The following is a 25,010-nucleotide window of genomic DNA, read 5'->3' as shown; positions in this document are numbered from 1 at the left end:
GATGAGACTGCAGACACTCTTCAGTGTGAGATGTTAAAGCAGCATTGTCAGCAAAGAGGAGTTCCCTGATGAGGAACTTCCGTGCTTTGTTCTTCACTCTTAGATGGGCAAGGTTGAACAACCTGCCCCCTGATCTTGTGTGGAGGAAAATTCCTTCTTCTGAAGACTTGAACACATGTGAGAGCAGCAGGGAGAAAAAAATCCCAAATAAGTATGGGTGCGAGAACACAGCCCTGTTTCACGCCACTCAGGATAGGAAAGGGGTCTGATGAGGTGCCGCTATGTTGAATTGTGCCTTTCATATTGTCATGGAATGAGGTGATGATACTTAGTAGCTTTGGTGGACATCCAATCTTTTCTAGTAGTCTGAAGAGACCACGTCTGCTGACAACGTCAAAGGCTTTGGTGAGATCAATGAAAGCAATGTAGAGGGGCATCTGTTGTTCGCGGCATTTCTCCTGTATCTGACGAAGGGAGAACAGCATGTCAATGGTCGAAATCTCTGCTCGAAAGCCACACTGTGCCTCAGGGTAGACGCGCTCGGCCAGCTTCTGGAGCCTGTTTAAAGCGACTCGAGCAAAGACTTTCCCCACTATGCTGAGCAGGGAGATTCCACGGTAGTTGTTGCAGTCACCGCGGTCACCTTTGTTTTTATAGAGGGTGATGATATTGGCATCGCGCAGGCCCTGTGGTACTGCTCCCTCGTCCCAGCACAGGCAAAGCAGTTCATGTAGTGCTGAGAGTATAGCAGGTTTGGCACTCTTGATTATTTCAGGGGTAATGCTGTCCTTCCCAGGGGCTTTTCCGCTGGCTAGAGAATCAATGGCATCACTGAGTTCCGATCTTGTTGGCTGTACGTCCAGCTCATCCATGACTGGTAGAGGCTGGGCTGCATTGAGGGCAGTCTCAGTGACAACATTCTCCCTGGAGTACAGTTCTAGGTAGTGCTCAACACAGCAGTCCATTTGCTTGCGTTGGTCAGTGATTATGTCCCCTGATTTAGATTTGAGGGTGGCGATCTTCTTGATGGTTGGCCCAAAAGCTCTCTTAATGCCATCATACATTCCTCTGATGTTTCCGGTGTCTGAGGCCAGCTGAATATGACTGCATAGGTGTTGCCAATAGTCATTTGCACAGCGCCTGGCTGTTCTTTGTGCAGTGCTTCTGGCTGCTTTAAGTGCTATGGATGTTAACTCGCTGGGGGCTTTCTTGTAGTTCAACAGTGCAATGCGCTTAGCGGCTATGACAGGTTCCAGCTCTTCAGTATGAGATTGAAACCAGTCGGCATGCCACTTCGCACGTTTGCAGTAGGTGGTCAAAGCTGACTCATAGATGGCGTATTCTATCAGAATACATGTTTTCATTAATACAATTTGGGGTCTGATACTTTTTTTTCCACTTATGGACTGTTGCTTAACCTATGCTATATAACAGGGGAAAATCCAGATTCAAATGCATGCTGCAATACTTTTCTTCCAGATCTCCAGTGGCTAGGGCTGTAAATGCAGTCTGTTAAACTTCTCTGATGAGTGGCATGATACACTGGAGCTCTAGTACACAGCAGCATAGACTGGTAGAAAGATGCATAGATTGTTGCTGTACCATCTATTTTAGTTTAAAGTTTAGGGATTTTTCATTATCTCCCACATCTATTATCCTGATGGTCTCACTGAATATGATAAATAACAAAGGTTCTACTGTACAAATTTGATATAAAACCTTCAAAATTAGGCCATGTCACATTAAACTGAGCTCAGTGCTAATCTTTTTCCTGAAAATTGTTGGTTTATTTATTGGCCAACATTTCAACCAACTATTTTCAGTTTCTTCACCTGAGAGAACACTTTTCTGGCAGTTATTTTTCATGAATACTTGCTCAAACATTATTCACAATTTCATTACATAATTGATTCTTACTGTTGAGGCATTATAATTAAAAACACTTTTCCTACCATTCCATACGTCCAACCTAACTCGATCTTGGTCAAAGACCAAAGTTCATGGATGTTTTCAGCTAATTTCTCCCGTATCCGTTCCAGATGAGGTGGTAGAACAATCTGGATAAACAGAAAAGGAAACACCTACTGAAACTGAGCCTTAATTTTAGTGCCACTTAAAACTGCAAGTCCTCAATGGAGCCTACAGGAAGTCATGATGGAAACCTGAAATATAATGATTTTATAAAAATTGTAAACAGACAGTGCTGTCAAATCATTAATTGGAAAGACTGACTAGCTTTTAGTGTTGTGCTGAAAAATGATTTTTTAATCCATCGGCTGGGAACCTGAATTAAATTTTTTAAAAAAGATTGCGAGCAGCTGAAATGGCCACTAAAATTTGCATCAAAATCCTTTACATTCTAATGCAGTGAGAGGGAGTCGAATTGTCTGGCCTGTCTCCTCCAGAACAATGACTTGGAAGTTTGGAGTGCCTCAACGGGACAGTCCCCATTAACAAGACATTAAAGGCAATCTTGGGACATTAAACTGGTGGAGACAAACCATTCAAAGCTAAATCACTTGAACAATGGGATCCTGATTGAGAAGGGAATTACTCGACATGAACTAATCAAGATGCAGGAGGAAAAATAGACTGCGCCATCATATGACAGGCTCACCACCTGTGTGTTTTAAGCTGGGTTTTTTCTCTCTGCAGGAGACAAGCAACTAGACACTGATGAGAAGAGACCCAAGTCTCCCAGTCCACCTGGCAAGTTTTGAACCTTGCCTGCTGGCTGTAATCACCTAAGTCTATCACTGCAGCAGAGAGTCCCCATGAAGGAACTCATCCACATTGCTGTTTCCAGGAGAACCACTGAACCTGCTGGCCACATCTACAAGCTGGAAGCCTCAGGACCAAGTTCATCCAGAAGACAACTGAGTCATCAAACTCCACAGACGGTATGTCCCTTTTCATTGCTCCACACTCTAATCTGCCCAATCTATCCTTCCCCACCCTGTAACCTATTTGTGTGCGCGTGTGTGTGTGTGTGTGTGTGCGTGAGAGAGAGAGAGAGAGACCCTCGAGTGTGTGCATGTGTGAAAGTTGGAGCGTAGTTTATTATTTTACTTAGATCGGTTTAAGTACAATAAAGCAAACCACTTCCTTTGTTAAACTCAAGAAAACCTGTCCAATTGGTTCTTTTACAATCATAGCACGTAAATAGTGAAACACTCACTGAATTGGCAAGTACATTCACTTTAAAAAAAAAGAAATAATCCCTGTTTCAGTCAAACACGGAGAGGGACAAGAGGGGAGCCCTTCGACCTCTCCTCACCTGATCATAACATTTCTAAAACTGGTCACCAGCATCAAATGATTGATCAAGAGCTAAAGGATTATGGGTTAAGTAACTTAGCAGACACAAAAAATAGAAAAGAAAAGCTTTGAATTTATAAATTTTAGACAAAATCTATCCCTGACTTCCAGGGTTTCTTAACTAAGAAAAGCTCTAACCCCAGAGAATACCAAGCAAGATTTAAATATATAATATGGTACTTTATAAGGTCTACGGAGAGGAAAAAAAAGTTTTCTAAAAGAGGGGTTACAACTACAACAACAACTTGCATTTACACAGTACCTCAAACATCGTACAAGGTCCCAAAACGTTTTACACAAGAGTGTTATCAAAGTTTGACGCCGAGCCACAGAAGAATATCAGGACAAGTGATCAAAAGCTTGGTCAAAGAGATAGCTTTTAAGGAGCATTTCAAAGGGTGAGAGAGTGGTCAAGAGACAAAGAGGTATAGACAGGGAATTCTCGAGCTTAAGGCCGAGGCAGTTGAAGGCACGACCGTATGTGGTAGAGAGATTAAAAATCAGGATCTGCAAGATGCCAGAATTGGAGGAGTACAGAGATCTCGAAGGCTTGTATTGCCAGTCTGGGAGCCAGTGTAGGTCAACAAGCACAGGGGAGATGGGTGTAAGGCAGTAGGTGTGAGTTAAGATGCGGACAGCAGAGTTTTAGATGAGCGCAAGTTGATGAAAGTTTCGGGAGCAGACGAGCTGAGGCAAGTTTGGAGTCAGGCGATGTCACGGAGGTGGAAGGAGGCTGTCTTGGTGATGGAGCAACAACTGCCAGGGAGAGGGATGCGAATGGTAACTTGGGAACAGAGTTTGTGGCAGGGACCAAAAATAATGACTCTGGTCTTCCCAATATTTAGCTGGCAAGATTTTCTGCTCAGCCAATACTGGATATCGGACAAGTAGCGTGACATATAACAGACAGTGGAGAGGCCAAAAGAGATGGTGGTGAGATAAAGCTGAGCATTATCAGCATACATGTGTTTTCGGATGATGTCGCCAAGGGGCAGCATGTCGATGCAAAATAGAAGAAGGGCCAGGCTAGATCCTTGGAAGACTCTAGAGTGTGGACACAGGAAGAGAACCCACTACAGGTGATTCTCTGGCTACGATTCAATAGGCAACATGGAACCCGGTGTGTGCAGTTCCACCCAGCTGGAGGATGGAAGAGAAGCGTTGGTGGAGGATGGTGTGGTCATCCATATAGAAGGCTGCAGGTGGTGAAGGATGAGGAGGGTTAGTTTACCATGGTCGCCGTCACATAGGATGTCATTTGTGACTTTGGTAAGAGTCTTTTCAGTACTGTGACGGGAAGAAACCTGATTGGAAGGAATTAAATTGGAATTGTGGGAAAGTTAGGAATGGATTTAGAAAGCGGCGATATGTTTGAGGATTTTGTAGAGGAAAGTGAAGTTGGAGATGGGGCAGTAGTGTGTAAGAAGAGAAGGATCAAGGGTGGGTTTTTTTTTTGAGAAGGATGACGACGGCAGATATGAAGGGGAGAGGGACAGTACGTGAGGAGATTATTAACTATAATTAACAACATTAGCTAACATGGTGGCAAGCAAGGGAGGGTGGGTGGTTGACAATTCGGTGGGAATAGGATCGAGGGAACAGGAGGTAAGTTTTTTTTATTCATTCATGGGATGAGGGCATCGTTGGCTAGGACAGTATTTATTGCCCATCCCTAATTGCCCTTGAGAGGGTGGGGGTGAGCCGCCTTCTTGAACCGCTGTAGTCCATGTGGGGTAGACACACCCACAGTGCTGTTAGGAAGGCAGTTCCGGGATTTAGACCCAGCGACAGTGACAGAACGGCGATATTGTTCCAAGTCAGGATAGTGAGCGGCTTAGAGGGGAGCTTGCAGGTGGTGGTGTTCCCATACAACTGCTGTCCCTTGTCCTTCTAGATGGTAGAGGTTGTGGGTTTGGAAGCTGCTGTCTAAGGAGCCTTGGTGCGTTGCTGCAGTCATTCTTGTAGATGGTACACACTGCTGCCACTTTGCGTCAGTGGTGGAGGGGGGTGAATGTTCGTGGATGGGGTGCCAATCAAGCAGGTTGCTTTGTCCTGAATGGTGTTGAGCTTCTTGTTGTTGGAGCTGCACCCATCCAGGCAAGTGGAAAGTATTCCATCACAGTCCTGACTTGTGCCTTGTAGATGGCGGACAGGCTTTGGGGAGTCAGGTGGTGAGTTACTCGCCACAGGATTCCTAGCCTCTGACCTGTTCTTGTAGCCACAGTATTTATATGGCTACTCCAGTTCAGTTTCTGGTCAATGGCAACCCCCAGGATATTGATAGTGGGGGATTCAGCGATCGTAATGTCATTGAATGTCAATGGGAGATTGTTACATTCTCTCTTGTTTGAGATAGTCATTGCCTGGCACTTGTGTGGTGTGAATGTTACTTACCACTTATCAGCCCAAGCCTGGATATTGTCTAGGTCTTGCTACATTTCTACACGGACTCAATGAGCTCAGAGGCAGCATGATGGGAAATGGAATCGAATCTTGAGGAAAATGTTGAGTTCAGGGCTTGGCAGCAGGGAACATTAGGGGAAGTTTGGCCCAGTGGGTTAGAGGGGAGAGAGAAGCAGGGGAGGAATCTGATTGATAGTCTTAATTTTTGTGGCAAAACAATCCATGAGCTCCTTGCATTTGTTCTGGAGTTGAGGGTGGAGGAGGAATAGGAGAGGATTGTTTGAGAAGATGATTTGTGGTGGAGAAGAGAAGCTGGGCATTATCTTTGCATTCCAGACAGCTCTTTGAATAGTGAGCAGTTTTAGCAAAGGAAAGGAAGATCCGATAATGCTTTAAGTGGTCCAACCAGATCTGTCAAAGAACTTTGCCACTTTTAAAAATTGATTAGCTCTCAAGTGATTCTCAAATTTAAGTTCACGGTTAAGGAAAAAAATACATTTCTTTAACAATGTTAACAATATGTAGTCAACAAGAAAATTAATTTTCCAACAATATAAATTCAAAATTATAAAATATAAATTACAAAGTATCACTACAGGATTTCAAGGGATCTACAGATTTTTTGACCAGCTATGATTGGAGCTATGCGTCATTATTTTTAGGTTAAAGTTAGCAGCTTCAAGAATTAATTAAGTATTTTTATCAGTGCATGCAAATTCAAAAGTTGGGAGGAATGGCATTTGAAAGACTGAAGGATCAAATGGTAAATCCAATTACCTGGGCTGTATCTACTGGAGAGGGAGCAAATGCAGTATGTGATAGTGATTGTCCGGGTCCCAGGAGGTTTCGAATACCGTCAAAGTCATGTTTGTACTCCTTGATGGGCTCGATTCTGAGTCTTTCCTTAGGCAGCAGTGCTTCATAACAAGGACAATAACCAGGAGGAGGCAAGAACTTGAAATCTCCATGTCTACCACCCAATAAGAATCGTACCCTGCAAACCAGCAAGAAACAACATAGGACACTTAAAATCTACAGAAAACAGCTTCAATTGAAATTTATTGATCACATTAGAAGAATCTACTGTAATTAACAGTAGTAAACTGCCTGCTAAACCACAGTATTTGGTTACCAAATATTGGGGGTTAAATTGGATAGCACCTAAAAATAAGGGTGGGATCATGATGAGCGGTTAACCCAGCCTGCAGTCCAACTTCGTGCTGCTTGCTCATTTGAATGATTTCTGCATCCAGCCAGCACTAATTTCGCCATTTGTTTGCTGCATGCATCAGCAGGGGGGACAAAACTGTAATTTCCTACTTGAAGCTAGCCAGCACTGTTAAAGGCTGCATTATACCAGAGAGTCATGAAGGAAGTGTGAGAGACCAGACTACAAGACTTTTTTGAGGTTCTACTGGAAATCTTGGTGGAGGAGCAGGAAAGCAGGAGAGATATCCTGTATCCCCAGTGGGACAATAGGCCCCACCCCACCATGGTCAAAAAGGCAGTGTGAACAGATAGTCATGGAGGTTACTGCCAGGGATCAAGCACAGAGGACCATAATGCAGTGCCTCAAGAGATTCAATGACATCACACGAGTGGTCAAAATCAATGAATGCAACTTCAAGTATCATATACTACCAACTGCACCACTAGCTTCAGCCACTGTCTACTTCACCACACCCCCAGCTTTCACCTACCAACAATCCCTAACAATCAGCGCTCATACTAACATTTATATACTTCGCCTCATCACAACACTCTTAGCACTGCTGCAAACCTTCTATCAACATATCACGGCTTGCACACACCGCCATCTATTCAACCATGACAGCCACATTGCCCAAACAGATTGCACAACACTCACTGACACATTTCCCTCTCTCTTGCAGGAAAAGGTGGTGCACATTTTGAGGCAGCAGGAGCTAATCAGAGAGGGACAGGCAAAAATGAAGGAAACATTATTATTAAAATAGCCAGTACAGAGGCTATGGCCAGTGGCAGGGCTGAAACCATCGAAGATTATGGTATCCTCATAACTAACACTTCTTCTCAAACCCTCTTCTGATCCTCAAACTGCAGATGGTGTAAGCATGTACCTCTTAGATAGTGTATTGCGATGGATAGAAAATTGGTTGGCAGACAGGAAACAGAGAGTAGGAAAAAACGGGTCTTTTTCCAAATGGCAGGCAGTGACTAGTGGGGTACCACAGGGATCGGTGCTAGGACCCCAGCTAATCACAATATACATTAATGATTTAGATGAGGGAACTAAATGTAATATCTCCAAATTTGCAGATGACACAAAACTGGGTGGGAGGGTGAGTTGTGAGGAGGATGCAGAGAGGCTTCAGGGTGATTTGAACAAGTTGAGTGAGTGGGCTAATGCATGGCAGATGTAGTATAATGTGGATAAATGTGAGGTTATCCACTTTGGTAGCAAAAACAGGAAGGCAGATTATCTGAATAGTTATAAACTGAGAGGGGGGAATATGCAACGAGACCTGGGTGTTCTCGTACACAAGTTGCTGAAGGTAAGCATGCAGGTGCAACAGGCGGTAAAAAAGGCACATGGCTGTACTACAGGCCTCCCAACAGCGAGTGTGAGATAGAGGTGAGATATGTAAACAGATTATGGAAAGATGTAGGAGCAACAGGGTGGTGGTGATAGGAGATTTTAATTTTCCCAACATTGACTGGGATTCACTTAGTGTTAGAGGTCTAGATGGAGCAGAATTTGTAAGGAGCATCCAGGAGGGTTTTCTAGAGCAGTATGTAAATAGTCCAACTCGGGAAGGGGCCGTACTGGACCTGGTGTTGGGGAATGAGCCCGGCCAGGTTGTTGAAGTTTCAGTAGGGGACTACTTTGGGAATAGTGATCACAATTCCGTAAGCTTTAAAATACTCATGGACAAAGACGAGAGTGGTCCTAAAGGAAGAGTGCTAAATTGGGGGAAGGCCAACTATACCAAAATTCGGCAGGAGCTGGGGAATGTAGATTGGGAGCAGCTGTTTGAAGGTAAATCCACATGTGATATGTGGGAGGCTTTTAAAGAGAGGTTGATTAGCGTGCAGGAGAGACAAGTTCCTGTGAAAATGAGGGATAGAAATGGCAAGATTAGGGAACCATGGATGACAGGTGAAATTGTGAGACTAGCTAAGAGGAAAAAGGAAGCATACATAAGGTCTAGGCGGCTGATGAAAGACGAAGCTTTGAAAGAATATCGGGAATGTAGGACCAATCTGAAACGAGGAATTAAGAGGGCTAAAAGGGGTCATGAAATATCTTTAGAAAACAGGGTTAAAGAAAATCCCAAAGCCTTTTATTCATATACAAGGAGAAAGAGGGTAACTAGAGAAAGGATTGGCCCACTAAAGGACAAAGGAGGAATGTTATGCTTGGACTCAGAGAAAATGGGTGAGATTCTAAACGAGTACTTTGCATCGGTATTCACCGAGGAGAGGGACATGACGGATGTTGAGGTTAGGAACAGATGTTTGATTACTCTAGGTCAAGTCGGCATAAGGAGGGAGGAAGTGTTGGGTATTCTAAAGGGCATTAAGGTGGACAAGTCCCCAGGTCCGGATGGGATCTATCCCAGGTTACTGAGGGAAGCGATATAGGAAATAGCTGGGGCCTTAACAGGTATCTTTGCAGCATCCTTAAACACGGGTGAGGTCCCGGAGGACTGGAGAATTGCTAATGTTGTCCCCTTGTTTAAGAAGGGTAGCAGGGATAATCCAGGTAATTATAGACCGGTGAGCCTGACGTCATTGGTAGGGAAGCTGCTGGAGAAGATACTGAGGGATAGGATCTATTCCCATTTGGAAGAAAATGGGCTTATCAGTGATAGGCAACATGGTTTTGTGCAGGGAAGGTCATGTCTTACCAACTTAATAGAATTCTTTGAGGAAGTGACAAAGTTGATTGATGAGGGAAGGGCTGTCGATGTCATATACATGGACTTCAGTAAGACGTTTGATAAGGTTCCCCATGGCAGGCTGATGGAGAAAGTGAAGGCGCATGGGGTCCAAGGTGTACTAGCCAGATGGATAAAGAACTGGCTGGGCAACAGGAGACAGAGAGTAGCAGTAGAAGGGAGTTTCTCAAAATGGAGACGTGTGACCAGTGGTGTTCCACAGGGATCCGTGCTGGGACCACTGTTGTTTGTGATATACATTAATGATTTGGAGGAAAGTATAGGTGGACTGATTAGCAAGTTTGCAGACGACACTAAGATTGGTGGAGTAGCAGATAGTGAAGGGGACTGTCAGAGAATACAGCAGAATATAGATAGGCTGGAGAGTTGGGCAGAGAAATGGCAGATGGAGTTCAATCAGGGCAAATGCGAGGTGCATTTTGGAAGATCCAATTCAAGAGTGAACTATACAGTAAATGGAAAAGTCCTGGGGAAAATTGATGTCCAGAGAGATTTGGGTGTTCAGGTCCATTGTTCCCTGAAGGTGGCAACGCAGGTAAATAGAGTGGTCAAGAAGGCATACGGCATGCTTTCCTTCATCGGACGGGGTACTGAGTACAAGAGTTGGCAGGTCATGTTACAGTTGTATAGGACTTTGGTTCGGCCACATTTGGAATACTGCGTGCAGTTCTGGTCGCCACATTACCAAAAGGATGTGGATGCTTTGGAGAGGGTGCAGAGGAGGTTCACCAGGACGTTGCCTGGTATGGAGGGCGCTAGCTATGAAGAGAGGTTGAGTAGATTAGGATTATTTTCATTAGAAAGACGGAGGTTGAGGGGGGACCTGATTGAGATGTACAAAATCATGAGAGGTATAGACAGGGTGGATAGCAAGAGGCTTTTTCCCAGAGTGGGGGATTCAATTACTAGAGGACACGAGTTCAAAGTGAAAGGGGAAAAGTTTAGGGGGGATATGCGTGGAAATTTCTTTACGCAGAGGGTGGTGGGTGCCTGGAACGCGTTGCCAGCGGAGGTGGTAGATGCGGGCACGATGGCGTCTTTTAAGATGTATCTAGACAGATACATGAATGGGCAGGAAGAAAAGAGATACAGACCCTTAGAAAATAGGCGACATGTTTAGATAGAGGATCTGGATCGGCGCAGGTTTGGAGGGCCGAAGGGCCTGTTCCTGTGCTGTAATTATCTTTGTTCTTTGGTATGTTGGCCTTCATAGCGAGAGGATTTGAGTACAGGAGCAGGAATGTCTTGCTGCAATTATACAGGGCCTCGGTGAGGCCACACCTGGAATATTGTGTGCAGTTCTGGTCTCCTTATCTGAGGAAAGATGTTCTTGCTATAGAGGGAGTGCAGCAAAGGTTTACCAGACTGATTCCTGGGATGGCGGGACTGACGTATGAAGAGAGATTGAGTCGGTTAGGATTTTATTCGCTGGTGTTCAGAAGAGTGAGGGGGGATCTCATAGAAACCCATAAAATTCTAACAGGACTTGACAAGGTAAATGCAGGAAGGATGTTTCCGATGGTGGGGGAGTCCTGAACCAGGGGTTATCGTCTAAGGATATGAGGTAAACCTTTCAGGATTGAGATGAGGAGAAATTCCTTCACCTAGAGAGTGGTGAGCCTGTGGAATTCGCTACCACAGAAAGCAGTTGAGGGCAAAATATTGTATGTTTTCAAGAAGGAGTTAGATGTAGCTCTTGGGGCAAAAGGCATCAAAGGATATGGGGGGGAAAGTGGGAACAGATTACTAAATTGGATGATCAGCCATGATCAAAATGAGTGGCGGAGCAGGCTCAAAGGGCCGAATGGCCGACTCCTGCTCCTATTTTCTATGTTACTATTCCCTCTTTCCCTCACCATAACCTTACCCTTTTACCTTTGTCCTTTCAGATCCTCACGAGATGCAACCTTGTGGCAGTGAAGGAACACCAAGGAGAGAGTCATGAAGAAGGCACAGCACCTCCACTTGATTTCACACTCGCAGCCACCAGCTCAGAAAGTGATACTGTGCGTATCTGAGAAGATAGATTAGACGCAGGTCTGCATTTGGTGAAAGATTGTACATGAGTGCACTGCAGGGGGCAAGCACAGCAGAGGTGTCAGCTCACCAGAGGACTCATATGAAAATTTTGATGGCGCAGACTATATAAGAACACTGAAGGGTATACACAACAAAATCCTTGGTATATTGGGAAATCTACCAGAAAGCCTACATTCAATGTCAAGGAGCATGGAGGAGTCCAGTTTGGTTGTGTGCTGAGCTTGAAACTCATCCTTCCCAGCGTGGAAGTGATGGCCAACTCCTTTTGCATACTTGTGGACCCAGCCGTAATGCAGCCTCTGATGGCCAATGTCATACCTGCCAGTGTAGTGTGAGTAGAAGCAACACAACATCAGGAGTACTGCAAAGAAAGCTCAGACGATTGTCATGAAAGCTTAAGCTGCTGCCATCATGACTCAATCTCAGTGTGCACAGGGACTTGCAGGGCGTCACAGCAGTCTGCCCTCCAACACATTGCTAGGATTGGTGAACTGTTGTCCTGGGGGAATGGCAGTGCTCCATGGCGATATCACAGAATCATTTATGGCACAGGAAGTGGCGATTCGGCCCATCAAGTCCATGTCGGCTCTCCACGGAGCTATACAGTCAGTCCCACTCCCCAGTTCAATCCCCGTAGCCCTGCAAGTCTATTTCTCTCAGGTGGCCATCCAACTTCCTCTTGAAGTCAGTGATTGACCTGGAACTCTCTGTCCACAAGGATGGTGGAAGCAGAGACAAAGAACAAAGAACAGTACAGCACAGGAACTGGCCATTCGGCCCTCCAAGTCTGCGCCGATCTTGACGCCTGCCTAAACTAAAACCTTCTGCTCTTCCGGAGCCCGTATCCCTCTATTCCCATCCTGTTCATGTATTTGTCAAGATGCCTCTTAAACGTCGCTATCGTACCTGCTTCCACCACCTCCCCCGGCAACAAGTTCCAGGCACTCACCACCCTCTGTGTAAAGAACTTGCCTCGCACATCCCCTCTAAACTTTGCCCCTCTCACCTTAAACCTATGTCCCCTAGTAACTGACTCTTCCACCCTGGGAAAAAGCTTCTGACTATCCACTCTGTCCATGCCGCTTATAACTTTGTAAACCTCTATCATGTCGCCCCTCCACCTCCGTCGTTCCAGTGAAAACAATCTGAGTTTATCCAACCTCTCCTCACAGCTAATGCCCCCCAGACCAGGCAACATCCTGGTAAACCTCTTCTGTATCCTCTCCAAAGCCTCCACGTCCTTCTGGTAGTGTGGCGACCAGGTCATTACCACCCATTGCGTAAAAAGGTGCTTCCTCATATTCCCCTGCATCTTTTGCCGAAAGCTTTCAATCTGTGTCCGCTCGTCCTTGTACCATTCGTTAATGGGAACAACTTTTCCTTGTCTAACTTATTTAAGCCTGTCATAACCTTGTACACTTCTATTAAATTTCCCCTCAATTTCCTTTGTACTAAGAACAAACCTAGTTTTTCCAACCTAACCTTGTAACTAAAATCCTCCATCCCTGTAACTATTCTGATAAATCTCCTCTTTACTCTCTCCAGGACCCACACATCCTTCCTCAAGTGTGATGACCAGACCAGTTAGGGCCTAACCAGAGCTTTATAAAGGTTCAGTATAACTTCCCTGCTTTTGTACTCAATGCCTTTATTTATGAAGCCCAAAATCCCATATGCTTTACTAACCACTCTCTCAATATGTCCTCCCACCTTTAAAGATTGATACACATGCACCCCCAGGTCCTTCTGTTCCTGCACACTCTTTAGAACTGTGCCATTAAGTATATATTGCCTCTCCCTATTCCTTCTGCCAAATTGCATCACCTCACACTGGTCAGTACTAAATTCAATCTGCCACCTCTCTGTCATTCTGCTAGCCTATGTCCTGTTGCAGGTGGTTAATGTCGTTCTCACTGTTTGCCACACCTCCAAGTTTAGTCTCATCAGCAAAATGTAATTTTGAGATTTTCTCAGGATTATAGCATTCATCCTACCACCCCTAACATTCTATCAGTGCCTTTGCAGTTGTCTGTCAGCCAGCCAGCTCCGACTGCTGCAGTCCACACCGAGAAGGTACAGTCCACAATCAGGCCTTCTAGGGCCAGAGCTGCCAACATCAACCCCCAAGACTATCTGCAGTTTGCTGTGTTTCAAAGAAATCTACTTTAGTCATACCGATTTTCATCCAGCAGTGTAGATTAAGATGCAAACTTTAACAAAATTAGAGTGTGGTTTAAGTGAACTGGATCCACTGATGTCTGCGAAGGTAAAAGATTTACTGTCATATTAATCTATATCAGCAACAGCTTACATTTATATTGTGCCTTTAAATTAATAAATATGCCGGCACTTCACAGAAGATAAATGGATACCGAGAAGTATAAAAACTAGAAGTGACTGAAGGCATTGCTGAAGAGGTGAACTTTGTGGAAGCCTTTGAAGGTAGATGGTAGAAAGAATGGTGTCAAAGCGTATGACTTCCACAGGGAATCTCCATGACTTGAAGGCTTTGCCACTGATGCGAATTTTTAATTCAACATGACCATGGGACCAATGGAATTCAGCAAGCCTAGGACAATTGAACTAGCTGGATTTAGCATGACTGCCCAAGTTTTGGAAACCTGGAATAAATGTAAACCAGTGAAAAAGGTACTGAAGACGTCAAGGCTAGATGTAACAAAAGCACAGCTAAGAATTTCAGTGTCGGCAAAGGTAAGGGTGGTGGGCACGTGATGTTGCAGAAGTGAAAAGCAATCTTCATGACAGACAGGATGTGAAATTTAACATAGGGCTGAATGGGACCCTGAAGTTAGGCACAATTTGGTTCAATGCCAAGCCCATTTTCAGCGTCAGGTCTTATTAGTATCTGCTGGCAGGCGACTGAATAATGAGCACCCCAGGACAGCCCATCAGCTCCACTAAATGGGTTTGGGAGGGGGGGTTAACAGAGCAGCAGCAGCAGTCCAGGATGGTTTTGTGGAGCTCGGATGGCACTCCTGCTCCTTCCAAGCATACAAATATAAACACAAAAACTTCCCTAAAATAAAAGCAAAATACTGCAGATGCTGGAAATCTGAAATAAAAACAAGAAATGCTGGAAATACTCAGCAGGGCTGGCAGCATCTGTGGAGATAGAAGCAGAATTAACGTTTCAGGTGAGTGACCCTTCATCAGAACTTACTTGTTGCGTCCTTTTCAGTTGGACCATCAGCTAATACTGGTGCAGCATTCACTGCTCAGGCTGACATTCCAGCTGCCTAGCAGCAAGACTAGGGGAAGAATGCTCTGGCCCAACTAGGGCAGAAAACAGTGCAATTAATCAATCATTCTCCGCCAGTTTTCACTGGGCAGCAGGTCTCCAAATCCCTTAGCTACAATTTTCGGTCCATGATGTTGAATGGAAGGAAGTTCAAAGGCAATGAGCATACAATTGAATGCAGAATGCCTTTCACAACCTCAGGATATCCCAAAGCTTTTACAGTCAATGAAGCACTTTTGAAATGTAGTCACTGTTGTAGTGTAGGAAATGTGGCAGCTAATTCGTACACAAGATCCCACAAACAGCAATGTGATAATGAACAGATAGCCTGTTTTAGTATCGTCATTGAGGGATAAATATTGACCAAGACACCAGGTAGAACTCCCCTGCTCTTCTTTAAAATAGTAGCATGGGATCTTTTACATCCATCTGAGAGGGGTGATGGGGCCTTGATTGAATTTGTCATCCAAAAGACAGCACCTCTGACCATGCGGCACTCCCTCAGCACTGCAGCCCAGATTTTGTCCTAGTCTCTGAAGTGGTGCTTGAACCCACAATCTTCTGACTCGGGGACGAGAATGTTACCACTTAAAAGAGGTAGTGCACATTTTCCTGAACTTCATGGGCTACAGTTCATAACTTTAAAATGTATTTAAAAATCACATTAACGTAGTATTTTTTCAGTTAGGCATCAGTGAAATTGTAAACTAAGAATTAATTGTAAATTAAGAACTGGCAGGCAGCAGAAAGAAGACTCTCATCCTACTTGACTGATCTGGATTCAAACTCAAAATTACACTGTTCGAACACAACACATCACCTAATCCAGAGAAAAGTATTATTTTTAAAATTATCTTGGGCTACAATATATCAAATTATCAAAATTTAGGTGACAAGAATTTCAAAGCAATGTTTTCTCATGAATACCTTCCAAGCAAGAAGCAGAAGCTTTCATAATTAAAATTCTAAATGTTTCTACATTTACAGCAGCAAAAATACATTCTGATGTGGCATTAAAAAGTGTTTACTTGGCATGATCTTCCTGCAGCTTTTAAAAAACCATAAAATAGTGTAATTTATTACAAAAACACAGCATCAGGAAAGAACTCAAAGCACTCACCTGACTCCTGCAGAGAAGCTCACCACAGGGAAGAAGAGGCCATCAACGTTGAAGTTCTCAAACATGCCTTGCACAGGGTGGCCATTAATCCGGAGAGATATACTGGGGACACTCAAATCAAGACAGCAGCTAACAACATCATCAGCAGCAAGCATGTGTGCGTCCGGTGAAGCAACTGCCTTGGCAGTATGTCCTGTACACACATAGAAAAATAAGTCAAATTTGCTGTTTTCAAAATACCCCAAAGCAGTGTTGGTATAGTTCTTGTTATCCTGTCACGTCTCTCTGATATGTATTAAGAAACCACAGTATAAGGGAAAATGATGATTGTTTTCTACGTATACATTCCTACTTTCCCACATCAAACAGGCTGCATCAGGGTGTGTATTAACACACATATATTAGAGCATTCAAACTGTATTTGCATTCTGATATCAGAATTTGTGTTATGGTCAAATATCAAAATTAATTTACTTCCACAGGTTGCCTCACAGAAGAGGATGAGTTTTCCTGTTTTGAACTTTATTGATCCTTTAGTCGACTGAACATCATAAATCTATTAGAATGCCAAGTTCTCCACAGGCCACAATGGTTGCTGTGATGCTGGAGCAGACTGGTATCTTTAGATGGAAGCTGATCATTCTATAGAAATATATAGAAGCATGGAAACAGGCCATTTGACCCATGCACCAAACAGTCCTAAACATACTTACCTGCCTTGTTCCTATATCCTTCAAATCCCATTTCCTTTATCCACCCATCACATCTACTATTGAATGCTGACATAACTTCTGCCTCAATCACTACTCTAGAATTCTATAGCCTCACAACTCTATGTGAGGAAATGTTTCTTTTTCTGTTCTTTCCTATATTACAAAAGTGATGATACTTCAAAAGCACGTCATTGGCTGCATTGTGCTCTGGACATTCTAAAGTCATGAAGGGTGCTATATAATGCAAGTTCTTTCTTTATAGCTCTTACATTTTATGTTATTGAAGGCCTTTCATTCTCAATTCCTCACCTACTGGAAACAATTTGATTCCAATTATCTCGTCTCATCTTTTTAAAATTTGAAACATTTCTATTATATCACCCTGTAAGCTACTTTATTCTAGTGAAAAAAGACGGAATTTTTCAAGCCTTTATTTGCAGTTATACGTCTTCAAACCATGCAGTATCCAAATGAATCTACATTGTATCCTTTCCAAAGCCTCAAATGTCCCTCCTAAACTGCAGAGCCCAATACTCGCACAGTACTAATGCTTCATGGCCTTGCACGTCCCTATCTCGAACCTCCTCCAGCCCTGCAACCCTGAGATTTTCACGGTCCTCCAATTCTGATCTCTTGCGTATCCCCGACTTCTATTACACCCCCCACTCCACCCTGTGCCCCCCCCCCCCCCCCACCAACCCCATTGGCGGCCATGCCTTCAACTGCTTAGGCCCTAAGTTCTGGAATTCCCTCTCTAAACCTCTCTGCCTCACTCTCTCTTTCCTCCTTTAGGATGCTCTTTAAAATCTACCTCCGAGCAAGCCTTTGGTCCTCATACCTTTGTGTGGTCAGGTGCCAGCTTTTTGTCTGATAACACTCTTCAGGATGCTTTACTACATTAAAGGCATAAGTGCAAGTTGTTATATCTGAAATGTCCCTTTTATCCATGATAATATTGCTCAGCTCATTCTCAACCACTTTAGATTTCATCTTCTCTCCAAAAGCCATCTCTTTAGTAAAGACTGAAACAAAGTTTCATCAGTAAAGTGATGGAAGGTGTCATCAACAGTGCCATCAAGCGGCACTTGCTTAGCAATAACCTGCTCAGTGACGCTCAGTTTGGGTTCCGCCAGGGCCACTCAGTTCCTGACCTCATTACAGCCTTGGTTCAAATATGGACAAAAGAGCTGAACTCAAGAGGTGAGGTGACAGTGACTGCCCTTGACATCAGAGCAGCATTTGACAGAGTATGGCATCAAGGAGCTCTAGCAAAACTGAGGTCAATGGGAATCAGGGGGAAAACCCTCCACTGGCTGGAATCATACCTAGCACAAAGGAAGATGGTTGTGGTTGTTGGAGGTCAATCATCTAAGCTCCAGGACATCACTGCAGGAGTTCCTCAGAGTAGTGTCCTAGGTCCAACCATCTTCAGTTGCTTCATCAATGACCTTCCTTCAATCATAAGGTCAGAAGTGGGGATGTTCGCTGATGACTGCACAATGTTCAGCACCATTCGTGACTCCTCAGATACTGAAGCAGTCCGTGTAGAAATGCAGCAAGACCTGGACAATATCCAGGCTTGGGCTGATAAGTGGCAAGTAACATTCGCGCCACACAAGTGCCAGGCAATGACCATCTCCAACAAGAGAGAATCTAACCATCTCCCCTTTACATTCAACGGCATTACCATCACTGAATCCCCCACTATCAACATCCAAGGGGTTACCATTGACCAGAAACTGAACTGGAGTAGCCATATAAATACCTTGGCTACAAGAGCAGATCAGAGGCTAGGAATCCCGAGGCGAGTAACTCACCTCCTGACTCCCCAAAGCCTGTCCACCATCTACAAGGCACAAGTCAGGAGTGTGATGAAATACTCTCCACTTGCCTGGATGGGTGTAGCTCCAACAACACTCAAGAAGCTCGACACCATCCAGGACAAAGCAGCCCGCTTGATTGGCACCCCATCCACAAACATTCACTCCCTCCACCACTGACGCACAGTGGTAGCAGTGTGTACCATCTACAAGATGCACTGCAGCAATGCACCAAGGCTCCTTAGACAGCACCTTCCAAACCCGCGACCTCTACCAACTAGAAGGACAAGGGCAGCAAATACATGGGAACACCATCACCTGCAAGTTCCCCTCCAAGTCACACACCATCCTGACTTGGAACTATATCGCCGTTCCTTCACTGTAGCTGGGTCAAAATCCTGGAACTCCCTTCCTAACAGCACTGTGGGTCTACCCACCCCAAATGGACTGCAGCGGTTCAAGAAGGCAGCTCACCACCACCTTCTCAAGGGCAATTAGGGATGGGCAATAAATGCTGGCCTAGCCAGTGACGCCCACATCTCATGAATGAATTTTTTAAAAAGTACTTATTAAGCACCAAAGCCATTTTTCGATCATCTCAAACTGACAATCCTCTCTCTCAGGTTTCCCACCTCTCTTAAAAGTTCTCTTTTTACCAATATATTTAGCTGTTCCTGGTGATATTTTTGTTAAATGTTTTGCTCACATTCCTTCTTAGCTTTCCCGATCCTGCTTTTAATCTTTTCTTAATATATTTTCCTTCAACATTTTTCATTGTTGTTATTCTTATAGTCCTCATAAGCCATCTTCAATTTTGTTTGGTTACTTAAAAACAGAAGAATTACTAGATGAAAAAGGGCCAAGACCAATTAGTGTCAACACTTTGGTGCTTTAATCAAATGGATATAATTTAAATGCGAGACCAGACAGTGTCAGGTATCCTTTTGACAATGGAGGGCCTCAGAGCTGAGCCAGATGCGGTTCTCAACTATGCATGTTTTAAAGCAGGAGTCACTGGACAACAAATAAAAAGAAACTCTGTCCACTATTTCTCTTCCTTAGCTCAGGGTTGGTAAGACCAAGCGTACCATTCAACTGTGGCTCGTGCTGAGATCAGCTAACTCAGTGTGGCCTGGAATCTAAATTAGGACCTTCTACTTTCTATTGTGTAATGCAACAAGTTGAGACTTTATCCACTGAATCATTAGAGAAACACTGAATTTTTCTTTAATTTTTTAGGAATATGTTTTATTATGTTTCTAAAAATCAAAGTTGATCCTCTCCAGGGCAGATTACAAAGTAAATCCAACATTTTTCATATCTATGAATCTTCAGATTGCAGGAACAAATGGAAAGCAAGGAAATATTATGATGGAATCTGGTTGCAAAGCTTGTTTTTATTTAAAGACCCTGAGGGGAAAACTAGAATTGAAACAGAAACAAAAACAAAAACTGAAACAGAAGCTGGAAAAACAACTTCAGGTTCCTAAAACTGATACTGGTTGGAACCAGATAAAAGGAGTCCTCCCCAGATCAGGCAGGAGTGGTGCGCCGGTAAGTAGAAGATGGTGAAGACTGAATCCAGGAGCCGTTTCTGTTACTTAAAGTAACCAACTAACCAGACCCGGCCATACAGTACACAGGTTGTCACTGAAAGACTCAGATAAAGGGAAAACTAGTAAATCTACGCCATCAAGACTATCGTGAGAAGAGCTGAGGAGGCTCTGGAGAAGCGTGCCTTGCAATGAACCCATGGAGTTCGGATTGAGAGGGAACTTCTGTCAGAAGAACAGTGGCTAAATCCTAGAAGAAGGGAGCTGAAAATCAACCTGAAGAACTTCAGAGTTGTTAAGAACCGTGTGACTGTCATATATGCCGGATTGCCCAGTGAAACTGTGAGATCCATCTCTGTTGTATCTGATAGTTAAGGTGCAATTTGTTATGTATATATTGACCGTGATCTGTCTGTTGTTTCATGTTTAATTTATGTTGGTTTTGGTTTGAGTATTTAGAACAATGAAATCTTGTTCGTTTGGTTTAGTTTCCTAAATTGGGGTCAATCGGGGGATTTGATTATTTCCGTTTGTTGGTGGTCCCAATGGGGATCATAACAATATAAAAAGAATGAGAGTAATGGGGAAAAAAGCACAAAAATATAGAACAAATTAAGAACACCTAGCCCCCCAACTGCTACCTCAACACCTCTGCCACCCTCCCCCTCCCCCCGAATCCTGCATTGTGCACCTATCAGGAAATAACACAGCATCCTTAACTATTACCACAACCATGTAAATATGCAAATAAAGCCATTCTAAACATTAACAGATACCTTCATCACGCAATCTAAAATGACAGAATAAAGGAGTCAACAACAGTTCTAAAATAGTGACTCACAGAACTTTTAGGAGGAGAATTACTGACCTGACCACAGATGAAGTCCATCAAACCCATAGGAATAGAGATCGTCTCCAACTCCATTGTTTCCCCAGCCTTCACCTCCTCCTGGGTAAGGACTATAACCCTCTGTTAAAGCCCAGCCCACTCGCAGATGAGTAGGCTGTGGTGTTACAAATGGGTCAACATAATCCACTATCAGTTCAAAGTACCACTTCTTGTACTGTGTAGAACCTTCAAATGTACCCACAAAGATATTAGGCCTCATGCTGTAAAAAAAAGTTTAAAGGGTTTAACTACTGTTGATTATAGGTATTTAGTTAAATTTTAAAAATACAATGAGCTAAAACAAAAACTCTTGATTCTTGATATACTTCCATGTAAAAAAAATTTGTATGTCAAGTTTATAGCTTATGCCTGTTGGACAGTAATCCACCAGACGCATGTCTGACATTTTATCATGCGACAAAGCACCTTTGGAAGAGGAACAAGGTATAAGCCTGGAAAAAAGGGCCTTCTTTCTCCCAATTGAACCATCCTCTGCATATCTTAAATATCAAAAGAGTCTCCCCTTCAAGAGATATTCACCAGTGCTCACCAAGGGTTATTGCTTAAATCCTACGGTGAACCAGAATAACCACCAGAAGCTCTGAGACCTCCATCTCTTAGATGGTTAAAACTCATTCTTGAGATACTGGTTGCCTTTTGTGCCATTCAGCTTGAGGGACATCATCAGTGCCTGCCTCTGCGAGAGTGAGACTCTCAGGCTTGAATTTGCTCAAACAAAAACTGCCAGCCAGGATGCAGAGTTCAAATGGCAACTCATTTTTCTGCAACTGAATGCCATTATTCTTTGGTCCCATTTTAGGCCTCTCCTGCCATATGTTCTACTGAGCCTATTGGAACATTTCCGATGAAATTCCTGGGAATGCTTCCGGAAGCCGCTGGTGCAACGAAACAGACTACAGCACATTAAAAAAACTGTACTAATATAATATATAAAAGCAAAATACTGCAGATGCTGGAAATCTGAAATAAAAACAAAAAATGCTGGAAATACTCAGCAGTTCTGGTAGCATCTGTGGAGAGAGAAGCAGAGTTAACATTTCAGGTCAGTGACCTTTCATCAGAACTGGCAAAGGTTAGAAATGTAATAGGTTTTAAGCAAATAAGGCAGGGGTGGATCAAGGAATAACAAAAGGGAAGGTGTTGATAGGACAGGGTCACTGAGAATAACTGACCAGAAGGTCATGGAGCAAAGGCAAACGGTATGTTAATGGTGTGCTAAAAGGCAAAGCATTAGTGAAGAGAGGGCGTTAATTGACGGAAAATTAACAGCCCTGGCCCAAAGCACAAACATGAAAAAAGTAGTAAAAAATTAAACAAACTAAAATAAAACAAATAAAAATGATAAAAGAAAAAATAATAAAAAGGGGGGCTCTAATATGAGATATGCTCTAAAATTATCGTACTCAATGTTCAGTCCGGCAGGCTGTATTGTGTCTAATCGGTAAATGAGATGCTGTTCCTCAAGCTTGCGTTGATGTTCACTGGAACACTGCAGCAATCCCAGGACAAATACATGGGCATGAGAGCAGGGGGTGTTTTGAAATGGCAAGCAAAAACTGTGCCACTGCCCTGAGAGCAATTAAGTTCTCTTTATTAATAGGGCGAAACCTGACGGATCCAGGTTTTGCCCCAAAATATGCTCACAGTCCCAAAGTCACAGAACAGTTGCATGCCCCTAATTCTGGCTACTAGCTTTAACAAATATATTTAGCTTGACATCAGGAACAAAAAAGATGTAGAGGGGAAAAAAATGAAAATTGACTGAAGTATTGTACAAGTTCAGCAATTCTGTGAGCTTCTGCGTGTTATACCTTGTAACATAGTTAATCAGGTTGGTTTGGAGCAGCAGATCACGACCTGGAAGTAGATTTTCTGTAATAAGATTTTGATTGGATCGTACAGCCACGCCATTGCAGACACAGAGAGAGCGCAACACATCCAGCACCTGCAAAAAGTGCAAACATTTCAACTCAAGAATTTTCTGGGACCTGAAGACATTTTTTGAGTGGATATATTGGAGATTTAAGGTTTAAGAATTGGAAGTTCTAAAGGCAATCACCATCTTAGAACACTAGGTGGGTCGCTGAGGTTTGATCCATCAAAAAAGGATTATTCAGCCAAATGGCTCACATGCAGATGAGTACCGATTATGTTTAAGCTTAATTGGCTTTGATTTGGAAGAGCAGAAAAATAAGAACATACTATAAATATCACAAGCTGTGATTCTTGCCCTTTTCCCTACCCCAATTTTTGATGACTTCAAGATTTGAAGGATGAAGGTATTCCTCATTTTATCACTGTCCTGCATTAGAAGCCTTCATTAATGTACATACCTTGTGATTTCGTCCATGTTTGTCCAATAGAGAGATAATCGATTTGATGTGGTTTTCCGTTATGATGTTCAGAACCTCAGGGCTTTCAATCAAAACACAGTACAACACTTCCAGGATACCTATAGCACCACATGACATCAAATGTACATCAACAGAAATTTCAATAATATCGTACCTTTCACAGCAATATAAGGAAGAAATTGACACTAAACTAAAGACAATATTAGGAGGGGTGATCAAATGCTTAGTCAAAGAGGTGGGTTTCATGAAAGGTCTTAAAAGGAGAGTGATGTGAAGAGTTGGAGTGCTTTAGGGGAAAACTGGAGAACGTGGGTTCTAGGTAGCAAAAGGCATGTCCGCCAATTTTGGCATATAGGAAGGGCAAATGCACAAACCATTTCTGTTTGTTAGCAGACTCACTTTAAAATATAGGTTAAATAGTAATTATCTTCAAGTGGTGAGAGGTGGGGGCGGGACGCGGGTGGATGGACGAAATTCTTGTAGCTACGTGCCTGACTGCAAACTGAATGGAAAGGTGCTCTCAAAAAAATTTAGACAATTACTTTTAACAATTTTGAAATAATTAGGCTATTTCTCCCTCTAGTCGTAAAACAATCATTTGCCCCAAGATCTCTAACATATAACCATAAGAACATAAGGAATAGGAACAGGAGGAGACCATACCCTTGAGCCTGCTTCGCCATTCAATCGCTGATCTTCTGCCTTAACTCCACTTATTCCCCATATCCTTGGATTCCCTGAGACAGATTTTTGGTCTATCCCCTTTATAAAACACTGGTTCAGCCTCAACTGGAGTATTGTTTAATTTTGGGCACCACACTTTAGGAAGGATGTGGAGGCATTGGAAAGGGTGCGGAGAAGATTTCCGAGAATGGTTTCCGGAATGAGGAACTTCAGTTACAAGGATAGGTTAGAGAAGCTGGGTTGTTCTCCTTAGAGAAGGTTGAGTGATTTGATTGCGGTGTTCAAAATCATGACAGGTCTGGACAGAGTAGATAGCGAGAAACCGTTCCCATTGGTGGAAGGGTCAAAAACCAGAGAAAACGGATTTAAAGTGATTGGCAAAAGGACCAAATGCGACATTAGAAATAACTTTTTTTTTTAAACACAGCAAGTAGTTAGGATCTGGAAAGCAATGCTTGAGATTGTGCAGGAGGCAGATTCAATCATGGCTTTCAAAAGGGAATTGGATAGTAATCTGAACAGAAAAGATTTGCAAGGTTACAGGGAAAAGGCACAGGCACAATGGGCTGAATGGCCACCTTCTGTGTAGTAACCATTCTATGATTCTAGGTGTACAAAACTATGGCAGGTTTAGATAAGGTAGACAAAGAAATACTGTTCCCATTAGCTGATGGTACAAGCGACACAGATTTAAGCCTTTGGACAAGAGATACAAGGGGGAATGTGAGGAAGAACTTTTTTTATGCAGCGAGTGGTAATGACCTGGAACTCGTTGCATACAAGGGTGGTGGAAGTGGAGACAAATGATATTTCAAAAGGAAATTGGATGGGCACTTGAGGGAAATAGACTTGCTGGGCTACAGGGATAGAGTAGGGGAATGGGACTGACAGGTTT

At 43.3% G+C, this 25,010-nt stretch overlaps 1 protein-coding gene across 1 annotated transcript in view; it reads right to left on the bottom strand.

Annotated features, from left to right (window-relative positions):
* The window catches only part of LOC137353168 (ryanodine receptor 1-like), a 535,610-nt gene that overhangs the window by 371,191 nt on the left and 139,409 nt on the right, over nucleotides 1-25,010 (bottom strand). Inside the window, exons 17-22 of the mRNA XM_068019216.1 lie at nucleotides 23,411-23,529; nucleotides 22,889-23,022; nucleotides 21,036-21,277; nucleotides 16,082-16,274; nucleotides 6,499-6,715; nucleotides 1,953-2,057 (exon numbers count right to left, since the gene is read on the bottom strand). Of these exons, the coding sequence (XP_067875317.1) occupies nucleotides 1,953-2,057; nucleotides 6,499-6,715; nucleotides 16,082-16,274; nucleotides 21,036-21,277; nucleotides 22,889-23,022; nucleotides 23,411-23,529 (1,010 nt within the window). The remainder of the gene's footprint in view (nucleotides 1-1,952; nucleotides 2,058-6,498; nucleotides 6,716-16,081; nucleotides 16,275-21,035; nucleotides 21,278-22,888; nucleotides 23,023-23,410; nucleotides 23,530-25,010) is intronic.

The sequence above is a fragment of the Heterodontus francisci genome, chromosome 40 (assembly GCF_036365525.1).
Source record: "Heterodontus francisci isolate sHetFra1 chromosome 40, sHetFra1.hap1, whole genome shotgun sequence".
Classification (NCBI taxonomy): domain Eukaryota; kingdom Metazoa; phylum Chordata; class Chondrichthyes; order Heterodontiformes; family Heterodontidae; genus Heterodontus; species Heterodontus francisci.
The sequence above is the reverse complement of the archived record's forward strand: the minus strand, read 5'-3'. Positions and strand labels throughout refer to the sequence as shown.